The sequence below is a fragment of the Camelus dromedarius genome, chromosome 13, assembly GCF_036321535.1.
Source record: "Camelus dromedarius isolate mCamDro1 chromosome 13, mCamDro1.pat, whole genome shotgun sequence".
Taxonomy (NCBI): domain Eukaryota; kingdom Metazoa; phylum Chordata; class Mammalia; order Artiodactyla; family Camelidae; genus Camelus; species Camelus dromedarius.
The window spans coordinates 68684666-68699402 of NC_087448.1; the positions used below are offsets into that span (position 1 = coordinate 68684666).

Sequence of the window (14737 nt, forward strand, 5' to 3'; positions counted from 1 at the left end):
CACGGGTCCTGTGCCACCAGGGTTTTGGGGAGACGGCGGCCACCCCGTTCTGCGTCGGGGTGCTGGGTGCTGGTGCTGGCGTCAGATGCAGGGAAGAATGGCGTGGAGGATGGGTTTGTGGCTGCCTGGTCCCCCCCGGGTTCGGGGGGAGTGAAACCCAGTGGGAAGCTCAGGGCTGGGATGCAGCCTGGGAGAGGCCTCTGCCTGCAGCTGGTTACGCCCTGGAAGGGCTGAGTGAGGGTGGGCAGCTGGGGGAGAGGAGGCCCGGGGACCCCAGCCCGGGGGGGGGGGGGAGACAGGAATAGGAAGGGGAGAGGAGAGCTTCCTCTGGGCCCCCCGCTGCCGACACGCCCACCCCTCAGAAAGGACCCGGGTGTCCAAGCAGGGCTAGGGGTCAGGAGGGGAGGCCTGCCGGTGGCCTGCGACGCTGGTGTTGGTTTGCCTGCTGTCCAGAGGGGGAAACTGAGGCACAGTGAGGGTGGCGTGCCTGCCCTGCACCCACTCCCCGTGGGGCCTCTGTGGCCTGGCTCAGCCCTCAGATCCCCCGTTCCCCCGCTGCTGCCTGCACGTTAGAGACCAGCCTTCGTGGGCCCTGACGGGAAGGGGCAGGCGTGGTCACCTGGGACCGAGGAGACAGTTTCGCCGTGTTTTTCTTAGTGCAGGACACGGGTGTGTGTGTGTGTGTGTGTGTGTGTCTGGGAGGAGAACAGGCGTGTTCTCTTAGGTACATGAAGGCTGTCCCTAAGGAGCCGCAGAGGTCCACCTAAGGGACAGCAGTTCTGAGGGTCCGGGAATCCCACGAGGCCGGGCAGCGTCGTCTTCGGTTGGGTCCTGTTGGCTCATAAGTGGCCCAAGGTCGGCTCGGGGGCCACGGAGAGGAACGAAGGCACACAGCACTTTAAGGGAAGACACCTGCAGTGGGGCCGCCGCCCTCCAGACGCACCTGGAAGCCAGCCGGGCCCTCGCTCCATCAGAAAGGACGTTAAGAGGGAGCTCGGTGTGCGGGACCCAGTGGTGCCGCTGGAAGCCGCTCCCTGGCTCGAGGGCTGCCTCAGTGTTTTAAGTTCTTCCGAGACGTCTTGTCCCTTCCTTGTTCCCTCCCCTTCCTGCTGTTCTGCAGAGACGGCCACTTGGGAATTGCACGGCAGGAAGGCGTGATTTCATTTGGTTTGTTCCTGGCTTCTGGTTTGCGTCGCACCTGGGTGCCGCCTGCCGCCCTGGGGTTCAGGTAAGTGCATGGAGAAGCAATTTCTTTAAATTTGATTTAGGGCCTCAGAATCCTAAATCAGCTCTTATGTTAGTGGGGTGTGATAAACCTGCCTAATTATTTGCAAAGTAGGCCATGTAAGCAGGTGTTGAAGTTCTTCTGCCAGAACTCTGCCAGCTGGCCGGAAACGGAGGAAACCACAGAATGAGTCAATTTAGCAGACCTTTCTGGAGAGCTTTCTAGAGAAGCTCATGGATTATTTGGCACAAATTTTAATGTGCACATTTTTATATTTATGGCAATACTAACTTACCCAGTGTCCTTTATTTATTTATTTTTTTTTTACTTTTTAATTTTTATTTTGGTTGCGGGGAGATGACTAGGTCAATTTATTTATTTACTTGTGTTAACAGAGGTACTGGTGGTGGAACCCGGGACCTCGTGCCTGCTAAGCACACGCTCTGCCACTGAGATCTACCTGCTCGGTGTAGTTTGAAAACAAGGTCTTCAACGTATGTTGAAGAAGAAATACGTAGTATGTGCAAAGTCTGGAGCATGTGGACGATGATGTATTCAATGAAGGCAGTTTAGAGATTTCGATTCTTGGACCGCCACGTCCAGGAAGGATGCCAGGATTCACACATCCCTTGCATTTTATGCAACCTCTAGAGGCTAGAGGTTTGGAGACCCAGTAAAAATTGCTCAGCTGGGTTCTGGCAGGTCTTTTTTAATCTTCATATTTAGGGAAGTAAGAATCTTGAAGAGCGGAAACTTAAAGTCAACCTTGGCTGCAAATTAGGGACATCGTGTCCTTGGAGGAAATTACTCAGGAGGGACACTGAGTAACTTTTTACCAAGAAAGTCAGTAGTCAAGGAGAAGACAGGGCGGGGGGGTGGGGCGCATAGGAGAAACGACCCAGAAGTAAGATGTAAACTAAGTCACAGCCTATTTTATTTGCGTCTGAAAAACAGTCATTCCAAAGCCATTAGCAGCTTGCCTCCTTGTCCCCAGACGTCTCCGTTTGTCAGTTTATGAGGTCACAGCGGCCTCCCAGAGCCCCTCGCTCCCCCCCCACGAGCCCCTCATTCAGCAGAAGGACCGAGTCTGTCCTCTCTGCGTTGACACCGACTGGACGGGGCCAAGTGGTGCCCGCGGTCGGGCTGTTAACGCAGCACCAAGGGGGGTTTACACCAGTGAGTCCGCCGCGACTCCGCCTGCTGGGTGAAGTGGCCGCAGACTCAGACCTTCCTCCCTTCAGAGGAGTCCCCACGCCTTGGACAGCAGAAGCCCTGCGTTAGTCAGGACACAGGCTTCCCTGCGTGGAAGAGACCCCGAGTAACAGGCTTGGGCAAGGGAGCAGTCCGTATGTTTCTCTCTGACGTCAGGAACGGTAAAGGGCAGACCTGGGCTGTGCCGTCACTGGGGACCAGGACTTCTCTGTCCCCAGAGTGCTGCCTGCCTTCGTGGGGCCCGAGAAGACTCAGTCACCAGGGAGGGCACACCCTGCCTGCTAGGTCACGGTCCAAAAGTTGCACGTGTCCTTGGCTACAGTCTAGTGTCGGGGTCATGTCTGCGCTGCTGGGGGGGCTGGAAAAGTGAGTCTGTCGTGGGCGGCCACGGGCCAGAGAAAGTTTCCATTACTGTCGAGGAAGGTGAGACGGGACGTTGGAGAGACTGGCAGCCCTCACCCGAAGCATCGAGAAGGGTTAATACCCAGCCCCCCCGCAGGATTTCATGTGTGTAATGTGTGTATGTATGTATTCAGCCACTCAACAACTGTTGGAGATGTGCTGAAAATAAAGTAGGAAGATGCAGCTGGAGACAGCAGCCAGCTGTCACCTAGGTTGGTGTCTCACAAGTTATGGCTGTGGTTGGTCCGGGTGCGGTGCGGGGAACTGGCGGGAGGGCAGTGGTCCGGGGGAGAGGACAGGAAGGAGGGAAAGATGCGAGACGGCCGGGGGCCTAGCCCTGGTGCATCCTGCAGGAACAGGAGCTAAACGATGAGCCTGTGAACTGCGGTTGGACCCCAGAAACTGAGGAGCCAGCCCCAGGCTTTGTCGATTTTTGTTTTGACAAATAGCACATTAATCTAACGTCTACTGTAATCCTCGTGCAAAGCCTCGCGCCCGTCTCCCAGGACCATTTTCTTTAGAGATGCTGCTCGGCTCCTCCCATCGCTGACTTCCAGCACAGTGTGTTCAGAGCCCAGGAAGGAATCAGGTGGAGGTCTGCTTTTATCTTAGGTCTTCTCCGGCCGGAGAGCAAACTGGAGTTGATCCCAACTTGACACCTTTCTGATCTCCTGATCTGTTTTATTACTGGGATAAGTGTAACGCACTTTGTGAGAAAATTAAGAAGGAACAACGTGCACCCCTCCAGAGGGTGGTCTGGGCAATCTAGACTTCACCACCGGTCACTTCTGAGTTAAACACAAGAGGAAGGTGGAGATTATTTATGGAATTTGGCTCTAAGAAAACTCAGCACCGTTTCCTGAAATGGCGTAAGTTTGTGACTTCAAAAGGAAACACCTGCATTTCTTTTTTGAAAAATACTTTTACTGTCATCAAATTGGACCCTGAGGCGTGTAGAGGCTCCATAAGACGGCGCTGTAAGCCTGTGGACGACAGTCTAGCTGGTTTTTTAAAATACTTACATTCGGAAATATTTTTATAGACGCTGTAAAAAAGCATTTTTAAAAAAGAAAAGCTCCCTAGCCGTAACCCCACCGTTGTGAAACCACCACGTTCCTCCGGCATGTTTGCTTCCAGTTCGTGTTACAATGCACACAGGCAGCCATGTTTATTGCTCTGCATTGAGAGCGCATTTTTTTCACGAATTACAGGTTTGTGGCCACCCTGCATCGAACATTGTCTCACGTCATGTCTCTGTGTCTCATTTCTATAATTCTAGTAATATTTCAAGCATTGTCATTACTAGGACTTTTGCGACGGTGACCTGTGAGCAGTGGCCTTTGATGTTACTCCTGCGACCCGCTGAAGGCTCAGATGATGGTCAGCGGTTTTTAGCATAAAATTTTTAAATTAATGTATGAACACTGCTTTTAAACACGATGCTAGCGCGCATGAGCAGAGTATAGTGTACTGTGAACGTAGCTTCTCTGCACACAGGAGCCCAAGAAGTCTGTGTGGCTCCACCTTTGTGAGGTTCACCTCACTGCGGTGCTCTGGAACCGACCTTTCTGCTTTCTGTCTCTGAACTTTTCTCTGTGAACCTCATATAAGTGAAATTATACACTATTTGTCCTTTTGTGAGTGGCTTAGCTCACTAAGTTTCATCCATGTTGTAGCAGGTGTCCGAATTTCCTTCTTTTTTAAGGCTGAATCTTACCCATTGTGTGGATGGACCACATTTGTTTACCCACTCGTGTCAGTGGACACGTGGGCGCTCTCCGCCTTTTGGCGACTGTGGGTCATGCTGCCGTGGACGTGGTGTAGAAACACCTGCAGGAATCCCTGCTCTCAGTTCTTTCGCGTGTATACCCAGCAGTGGGGTTGCTGGATCAAACGCTAATTCTACGTTTGCCTTACTATTTAAAACGTGCTTTCATGCACACTGTGATCCAATTTGGTTTTTATAGCAGCCCCGTGAGGTAAGCATTCATCTCTTCTCTGGCTCCAAAAAGTGGTCTGCCCAAAGTGACAAGGTCAGCTGAAGGATATTTGCCCAAAGTGACATGGTCAGTGGGGGTTTCCTGACTTGGAAGTGAGCTCTCTCCTCGATCACTGACTCACCAACAAGAGTTGCCCCAGTCACAGGAGTCCTTCCAAGGACAACGTCCTTCGATTATAAGCAGCTGGGTCTGCTACCAGCTCCCACCCTGACTCACCCTGACCCTTCTGTCCAGGTCCAGCCAGGGTGGGGGGGTCCAGGTTCCTCCACAGAGAGCAGAAGCTGTGTCCGAGGTCCTGGCGATGGAAGTTTCTCCCTGTGTCTGTGTTTCCCTCTTTCAGTCCCGCTCTACTGTCTGAACTATGAGGATCTGGTGCCTCCTGCTTGTCTCCGGAGTCTGGGCAGGGATTGGGAACTCACAGGACACCTGCCGGCAGGGCCACCCTGGCGTCCCAGGGAACCCTGGTCACAATGGATTGCCTGGAAGGGATGGACGAGATGGAGCGAAGGGTGACAAGGGGGATTCAGGTACCCATGACCTGCACCTACACCTGCCCTTGGTTCATCTGCCTTCCTTTTACCTCATTCATTCATTCCTTCATCCACCCATCGCCTGTGTGCTCAGTGCCTGTCTGCTTACCTCTCTCCCTCCCTCCCTCCCTCCCTCCATTGCCCAGAAAACACTACAGAGAGCCTGCTCCAGCCAGATGCAGGCTGGGCGTGGGGTCCAGTGCAGCACGAGCCATCAGGACCCCCATCCCCATGGGCTTTGCCATTCAGTGGGGCTACCTGTTTGCCCAGCATCATTTCCAATATTACTGGGTTGTTTTCAGGAGCATGTGATGTCATAGATCTTTCTGCCTCAGGCATCAGGTACGAGGGACCTTTGGCACTGAGGTCTGGAAAGACGTCCGATGGCTGGGTCTTTGGCAGAGCGCCCCCAGAGCGATGAGGTCTCGCCATGAGGCAGGTGGCATGGAAATCAGAGAGTGAGAGGTGACCTGGAGCCACACAGCCACTACTCAGGTGCCTGAGTCACGTGCCAGGACCCGCCCCGGGGTCTGGGGACTCGGGGACTGAATCCATTGCTGGGAAGGACAGTTGCAAAAGCCAGGATGTGGGAGTGGTTTCCATAATAACAACTGGCAGCTTAGTTTTGAATGGGGTTCTTGAGCCCCGGTCTGACCATAGGGTCACACACCTAAGCATAAACAGTGACCTCTCTGGGTGCAGGAAGCAAATCTCAAAACTTCTATTGACATTTTTAAAAGATAAATTTTAAAAGAGGAACAAAATTGAGCTTTGAAGATGTTTACTGTGCGAATTGGTGTGAATGGCTTCATTGGGTCCACCTGTAGACGGACACGTGTGCCGTGGAGGAGTGGGAGCCTGCAGCGCGAGCAGGCTGGCCGGAACCCCACCACGTTCGCTGACCTTCAGGAATAGTGTTTTGCAAAAGGTGTGCCTGGACCAGGGGGGTTTTCAGATTTGCTGTTGAACTATCACAGATGGGTGCCTAAAATCCTCCTGCAAAAACCTGAGAGCTGCGGGCAGATTGGACGCCAGCAGTAAACAACCGTATGAGAGCAGAACGCGCGTTAGGAGGGAAAACAAGGATGAAGGACAGACTCTCAAGGTGTTCCTGCCCAACCTAGAAATTACTACAGCTGTGGGCAGGCGAATTTGCACTTGTATTCACTGAAACGCCCTTGTCCTGACTGCCGATGCGCCGTGGGGGTCAGGGCTCAAAGAAGCACCACAGTTGGGCGTTTCAGGGCTCGTGCGGAGCCTGAACACAGTGTCATTTTCTTCTCGGCGACGGTCACGCTGTATAAAAGCTTCACCAAACCTGATGATAAATACTCAGAAGCCTCTTTTGATAGTCCTTGGGTCTTCTGGAGGGGGATTCGGTTTATTTGCTTATTTATGTTACAGGATGTGCTGGGGATTCAACCCAGGACCTCATACATGCTAAGCACACGCTCTCCCACTGAGCTGTACCCCCCCCCCCCATTTGGGGGGATTTTAATTAAAAAAAAATTATTATTTTATACACACAAAAGATGATAGATAAATGGATAGAGAGAGAAATAAAGAAGACAAACGCTCATATATCCAACACCAAATTTCTCTACTTCTCCCCTACTGAGTCTGCCCTGCTCCTCCGTAGTGGCTACCCGCTCGAGTTGTATGAATTTTCTTGGAGCACATACGTTATCTATACGTTACACACAACATACATGTTTCTTAGAAAGATATTCAATTGCATTTCCCACGCTCAAAATTAACTTCTTTGTTTTCAGATGTTTTGTGTGCATGGTTTATGACGAACACGTGTTTAGAACAGTGCCTGAAGGTGACTTATGCGTTCTAATTAGGGGACATGTTCACTCTTTGTCCCTGGAAGTGCGTAATCAGGAGAGTCTGGAGGCCACGTTCAGAGGCGGGCAGAGCTGGGAGAACTAAGCAGGGAGACTGAAAGAAGGAAGGAGAGGGAGACACATCCTTCGGGAGCAGTGGTGGCTGGAGCGAGAGGGAGCACGAGGGGTCAGCGACCCCAGGGCCCCGGGGCCTCGGGCTCCCGCCCCGCCTGCAGTCAGCACTGTGCCAGGACCTGGAAAGGGCTGCGTCCCCCCCGTCCCTGGCAGCCGCCCGTCGGCGGGGCTGACGTTCACGGCCTGCTGTTTGGTGGCCACCAGGGCCCAGGTGAACTGTGGCCTCCTGAGCTCTGTCACCTCGCCTGGAGCCATTTCTGTCCTGAGGACATAACACGGGAAGCTGGTGCCCGGGGCAGCCTGTTCTGAGCATCAGGACCCCTGTGTAGTCAGCAAAACTTCACGGCCTGGTGTCCAGTGGGTCACAGACACCTTGACCACCACCCTCGGGAGCCAGAGAGATCCTTCCGGAACCCACCCTTCCATCCCAAATAGCGTCGTGTAACCAAGGTCATGTGTACATTCACAGGAGGCTAGTAGGCCTCCCACTCTGCTCCGCACAGAGTGGCACAAAGGAGAGGTGAGGAAGCTGCCCCGCGTCCCCACGCTCAGTCACTCCCGAGCCCCCGTCACACGAGAAACACGCAGTCGTGATGATGCGCACACCCTCTTCTCGGCCTGCCTTCCTGGAGCTGGGTGCTTGGAGCGCCCACCGGCCCGCTTTACAACCCGCTTCTCTGCACTCTCAGCGCCTGCTGCCCGCCCCCACCTGCCCCCACCTGCCCCACCTGCCCCCACCTGCCCCACCTGCCCCCACCTGTCCCCACCTGCCCCCACCTGTCCCCACCTGTCCCCACCTGCCCCCACCTGTCCCCACCTGCATGCGAGTCCGGCTGGGGCTCCCCAGACTCCCCACCCTCTGTCACTGGGACCCATGGGAAACTGAAACTGGAATTTTTGTTTGTTTGGTTTTTGTTCATTAAACAATGCAGTTTTAACTCTCTCCTGTTTTCCCACCTTCCACCAGGCGAACCAGGACATCCAGGTGGTCCAGGGAAGGACGGGATGGCCGGAGAGAAAGGGGAACCAGGTCAGAGATGGCTCTCCACTCTGCTGCACTCTCCTCTGAGCTGTCAGTGTGTTCATGAAGATTATTACGTGTTTACCAAGGTCCAGTCCCTTACGAGGTTCTGAGGATGACCCAGTGATGAAGGCCACACAGTGTTTGCTCTGCAGCTGCTCCGGATTCGGTGCAGAGATGGGCAGACTTTCCGTGAAGGGCCAGACAGTAAATATTTTCAGCTTTGTGGGCCACTCGGTCTCAGTCACAACTACTCAGCTCTGCCGTCGTAGGAAAAGCCGCGTGGACAATGCGTTAGGAGGTGGGGCTGTGTTCCAGTGAAGCCTGAGTTTTATATAATTGTCACCGATGGTGGGACATTCTTTGTGACTGCTTAAAAATGTAAACCATTCTTAGCTTGCAGGCCATACAAAAATAGGTGGAGGCAGGATGTGGCCTGTGCACCACGGTTTACTGAAGCCTGATTTAGCCGCTGGGCCCCGAGGGGGCCACTGGGCCCTGACCCAGCCTTGCAGGAGAAGGTGGCCCTTGAGCTGGCACTGGAGGGTAGGGAGGACGCTGGCCGTTGTCACTGGTGGGGAGGGAGCATGGTCGTCGTGGCAAAGACGGATAATGTTCACGCGTGCCAGGTTGTGCTAAGTGCCTTCCGCGTACTGACTCACTCACTACCACAGCCTCTAAAGGAGGCAGTTCATCACCCTAGCTTCATGGGGAGGAGACGGTTTAGGTGGGCGTGTGCGTGTGCGTGAGCGGTGGAGACAGGGCTGGGTCCCGGCGCCTCCCTCCCGGGTCCGGGCTCGTCGCCGCGGCTCTCCCGTCGGGGCGCGGGGGGTGGGAGGCCCTGGGGGACACGCAGAAGCAGGACGGGGCAATGCGCTGGCACGATGGACGGGCTGGTGGCCGGTAGCGAGCGAGGTGCACCATCCGAGTCTGGGAGTCTGTGTTCAGTTCCGGGAGGAGCTTCTCAGGGGCCACCGCATCCTTAGGGCTGCGCTGCAGGTACTGAAGCGCCCGAGTCATTCTGCCGTCCCCTCCTACAAAGATGTGTCCTTTCAGGACGGGCACCACTGGCGGTCAGACTCAGACGCCAGGACCTGTCATTTCTCACGTGAGTCCCAATGCCGACTGAGGGGATCCGAGTCCAAGCATGGTTTGTGTGCAAGTTAGGAGTCAACTTTCCAACCCTGCGCTCATGCTGAACCTGCGCGTGGCTTTATCTCGTTTGTAGGCTTGAAAACAGGAAAAACAAGGTTGCTTTCACACAGCATCCCTTCCTCTGTTCTTTCTTGTCTTACTTAGGGGCAGATGGAAACGTTGAAGCAAAGGGCATGAAAGGCGATCAGGGCGCCAGAGGACCCCCAGGAAAACACGGGCCAAAGGGACTCGTGGGCCCCGTGGGAGAGAAAGGCCTCAGAGGAGACGCGGGCCCCCCAGGGCAGAAGGGGGAGAAGGGTGATGTGGGGCCCCTTGGTCCAGACGGGCCAAAGGGCAGCACTGGGCCTTCGGGCCCAGCGGGCTTACCTGGCCCCATGGGCCCCGTGGGCAAGCCTGGTCCCAAGGGAGACCCTGGACCCCTGGGGCCCCAGGGTGAGCCAGGGGTCCGGGGAGTGAGAGGCTGGAAAGGGGACCGAGGAGAAAAAGGGAAAATTGGTGAGACTCCAGTCCTGCCCAAAAGCGCCTTCACCGTGGGGCTCACGGTACTGAGCAAGTTCCCGCCGTCGGGTGTCCCCATCAGATTCGACAGGATCCTGTACAATGAGTTCAACCACTACGACGTGGCCACGGGGAAATTCACCTGCCACATCGCCGGGGCCTATTACTTCACCTACCACGTCACAGTCTTCTCCAGGAACGTCCAGGTGTCCCTGGTCAAAAACGGGGTAAAAATGCTGCACACCAAGGACGGGTACATGAGCTCTGAGGACCAGGCGTCCGGCGGCCTCGTCCTGCAGCTGAAGCTTGGGGACGAGGTGTGGCTGCAGGTGACGGGCGGGGAGAGGTTCAACGGCCTGTTCGCGGACGAGGATGATGACACAACCTTCACAGGGTTCCTCCTGTTCAGCAGCTCGTGACCGGGAGCGGATGGCAATCTGCCTCCCCAGCCCCCCGACCAGTTGTTTGATGATCTTACTACATTAACTGTATCACTACTGTCCTAACCATGAAAAGGTGAAAGCTGGAAAGTTACCCCTAAAACTGATCCTACGTAACTCGCTATCATTCCCAGAGCAAATTTAAAAACTCCTGTCCTGTCTATTACAATTCATTTAATATTTTTCCTCATTCCCGTTCTTTGAAGAATCCTTTGCACATCCCGGTGGAAGGAGTGTTTTAATATCACTTTGGTGCTCGAAGGAGCTGTGGGATGATTTCTGTCTCAGCTGAACTCCGGAGGGTATTACAGGGGAAGAAAAGGAAGCGTATTCCTCATCACCGACTGAGAAGTTTCAGGCTGGTGGCAGTGACACATCCCAGGAAGCTGTGGGATCCTCTGCCCGTTGTCTGCCTTGGGTTTTAATCGCCATTCAACTCAACTCAGTTATTTAATAAACTGTTTGCCAGACTTGACTCTGTTAGTTTCCTGGGACAGTCAGCCCTCTGAAGCCACAGTTCCTTATCCACACATTCAACCAATCACGGGTGGAAAATATTTGTAAAAAAAATTCAGAAATTTCCAAAAAGCAAAACTTGAATTTGCCAACCTGGAAACTATTCACATAGCACTGACATTGCATTAGGTATTATGAGTAATCTAGAGACGATTTTAAACATATGGAGGATGTATGCAGGTCATATGCAAATAATACACCATTGTGCATAACAGACTAGAGCATCCATGGATTTTGGTATCCGTGGGGGGATCCTGGGACTAATCCCCCACAGATACTATGGGATGATTGCACGAAAAACAGGGCAGGGGAGGCTTATGGGGACACTTGAAACAACAGAAATGTATTGTGTCACAGTTGTGGAGGTTAGAAGTCAAAAATCAAGGGGTCAGCAGGGCCGTGCTCCCTCCAAAGCCTTGAGGGCAGGACCCTTCCTTGCTGCTTCCTCCTTCGGGGAGTCCCGAGCATCCTTGGCTTGTGGCAGCATCACTCCAGGCTCTGCCTCTTCAGGTGGCCAGCCTCCCTGTTCTACCAGTGTAGAGGCTTCCCTCCTCTTAAGGACACCAGTCAATGGGATTGGGGCCCACCCTAATCCAGTATGTCCTCATCTTAACCTGGCGACATCTCCAAAGACTATTTCCAAACAAGGTCTCATTCACAGATACTACAGGTGAGGAATTCACCTATCCTTTTGGGAGACACAATTTAACTCACAACAGTCTGCCTTCTGGTTCCCCAAATTCATGTCCTTCCCCCATGCAAAATACATTCCGCCATCTTGAGATCCCCAAAAGTCTTAATTTCAGCATCAACTCTAAGTCCAAAAATCTCACCCGAATATCATCAACCCCATCATCTGGATCATTCAGGTCAGTTACAGGTGAGACCTACTGTGCGAATCATCCAGGGGGAACATTCTCCTCCAGCTGTGAGCTTGTGGAGCCAGACAAGAAGTTGTCTGCTTCCAAGTACGATGGTGGGATGAGCACGGGACAGACGGTCCCAATCCAAGAGGGAGCAACAGGAAGGAAAAACAAAGGATCCCGGGTTCCAAACAAGCCCAAACCCAGCAGGGCAAATTCCATTTGATTTCTTGTGCTGTTTACCTTCCAAATCTTTTTTAAGTGAGTTACGCCAGAGAAAAAGTGGCAGAGCACAGAGACCAGAGTTCCAGTCGGCAGCACAAGGCGAGATACAGATGCTAAGAGGTGGGTGAAAGGGATGCGACCCCTCAGGCCACACTGGAGGGAACTTTCTTGTTCAGACAGGTACCATTCACTTCCCTTTCTTCCAGTGAAAGTGTCCCAATGTCCACTCTCAGGCCCAGTCTTTCAGGTAGTGTAGACGCTACAGGCTGGGGTGCATACGGGGTTCAGTCCTAGCAAATCAGAATAGTATCTCCTGTCCACGGTGACTACTTCAAGATGGTGCCCCAACCAGTTAGAGCCAATGAGATGCAGTTGGCGGCACCAGTTTACATCCCCACTGGCAGTATCGGGGGGGTTCCCTTTTCTCCACACCGTCCCCAGCATTTGTTATTGCAGACTTTTTAATGATGGTCATTCTGACCGGCGTGAGGTGGTACTTCATTGTAGTTTTTATTTGCATGGAAATATACATAAATAATTTGTTTACAGGTGTTTGATTGGCCTTCCTTAATTAATGTTTCTTCTAGACTAGAGCCAGGGCTGGGATGAAGCAAATGAGCCTCCCCAGGTCCCAAGCTTGCCTTGGTGCCCGACTTTGGCCAGCAACAGACTGATCAGTTTATTTATTGAGCCAGAGTGTCCTTACCCTTGGCTTTTTTTGCTCCTGTATACTTTACTTTTATTTATTGAAGTACAGTCAGTTACAATGTGTCAATTTCTGGTGTACAGCACCCCATCTCAGAAATCCATATCCACACATACATTCGTTTTCATATGTTTTCATTATAGGTGACTAGAGATACTGAATATAGTTCCCTGTGCTCTGCAGAAGAAATTTGTGTTTTTATTCTTTGGCTTTTTTGAATTGTAATTAGCCAAGCTGCTTTTCCTCAGTGCAGAGCCTGGCTTTGTTATGAAAAAGAGAAACGCCTGTGCTAACCCTCGTCTACTTAGGATCACAACCTCACAGGTGTGGTTTCATAGGTTTTTATGGGGAAAAGTACAATTTATGACCAGACATAGGATTCAAACTTTTATAAAATTCTTTTTTTGTGGGGTGAATATAGAAGATAAGATGTAAAATGTGTTTTAAAGTGCTTGGAAAGGACAAAGCTGACTGGCAGAGGTGCAGGGGGTGGCGTGCGACGATCTCCCACGGGTTGTCTGGGAATCGGGTCTGCAGCTTTAACTAGCCCGGCTCCGAGACACAAGACACCTGGTTAACTCAGCATTCATCATTCCTTCAGGGTGTTTATAGGCTTCAAGGTTGGCAGTAAAAATGATTAGGTACCTTTATGTAAAAACCATTTTGGGCTAAAGAGAGACTCTCAGATTTGAGACTCCTCTTAAAAAGTGTGACAAAAATCAGCATTTTTGTCAAGCAGTATTAATTTCTTTACATGACACATCCAACATCTGTGTAAGGGCCTGTGGTACAAGCCTGCCAAGTAGGGTGGCCTCCCCCAGGACCAACCAGCTACAGACAATGTGGTGTCAATCACCAGGGAGTTAGGACTTTGGGGATTTTAAGTAATTTGAAATCTTTGATGAATAAAATCAGTAGAAAGTGAAATCACTTTGTAGAGAATTGTGTAGGTGCACCATGGGAATTACCTTAACTACGTTTTAATTATTTATCATTTTTATCACTTGGGCTCTTTCTCTCGACCAGGCTAAACTGAGAACACACTCCACTGAACACCCAACTGTTGTGGGGATGGACAGGGCAGGGTCAGAAGCCCGCACCACTTGGCCCTCGCTCCTGGCTCTCTGGGGAAGGCTCCCAGGGCTGCTCACTAACCGATGTCAACAGAAGTGGACTCCACCCCAGGCCCCAACATGCGGGTGAGATAAAAGGTTCTCTCGGGTGCTGGGCCTTGGCACAGGTCACACCCCGGGGTCCAGGGCACAGAAGCGTCCTTAGCACAGTCCTCACTGCCCCGGGTTTTCCGTGCTTACCGGCTGGGTGCCGGGGTGTCCGGTTCCCGCAAGAGGCCGAGGCGAGGCCGCAGCAGCAGGCTCCCTCCCGCTCCACCCCAGCCTCGGGCTGCCCTCCCGTAGGGTCACTCTCTAGGGCCGTCCCAGGTGATCCTTCGATCCGGGTGGACGTCGGGCGGACACCGGGAGGGCGCAGTCCGCACCCCTCCACCCATGGCTTACTCTCACCTCCTCTGCCCTCCCGCCCCAGGTTCCACCCCTCACCCCGTCGGTTTGATGGAATCCCCCCATCCCAGGAACTGCGTTGTCGATTATATCATCCATCACTACGCGTTTACAGTCAATGGATGCAGGTTCACCGACAGTTTTGGCCGCCAGGCTGGGACGTGCAGTCGCAGCGCACAGGTACCGCAAGCCCTGGGGCGGAGACCGACGGGGGTGGCGCGTCCGGGCCAGGTGTGCGAGGAAGCCGGGCGCCCGCCGCGCAGTGTTCCCGGAGGCTTAGGCCACGTGGGAGGGTGGGGCGACCCTGCGGTTCCTCCTCCATGCCCCCGGGGGCGCTGCAAGCGGCGGCTCCGGAAGGCGGGGACGACGCTCTTGCCCCGGGGACGCCGACGAGCGCTCGCCCTGCGACCTCGACCTCTTCCCGGAAGCGCGAGGTCACGTGGCGCGAGGGCGGCTGCCGTGG

At 53.4% G+C, this 14737-nt stretch overlaps 1 protein-coding gene across 1 annotated transcript; it reads left to right on the forward strand.

Annotated features, from left to right (window-relative positions):
• The first annotated feature begins 1111 nt into the window (after positions 1-1111).
• LOC105096411 (complement C1q and tumor necrosis factor-related protein 9) lies at positions 1112-10917 on the forward strand. Its single transcript, XM_010988750.3, has 4 exons — positions 1112-1228; positions 5180-5366; positions 8301-8363; positions 9654-10917. The coding sequence occupies exons 2-4, from the start codon at positions 5201-5203 to the stop codon at positions 10424-10426; spliced, it is 1002 nt and encodes a 333-aa protein (XP_010987052.1). The 5' UTR covers positions 1112-1228; positions 5180-5200; the 3' UTR covers positions 10427-10917.
• The last annotated feature ends 3820 nt before the right edge of the window (positions 10918-14737 follow it).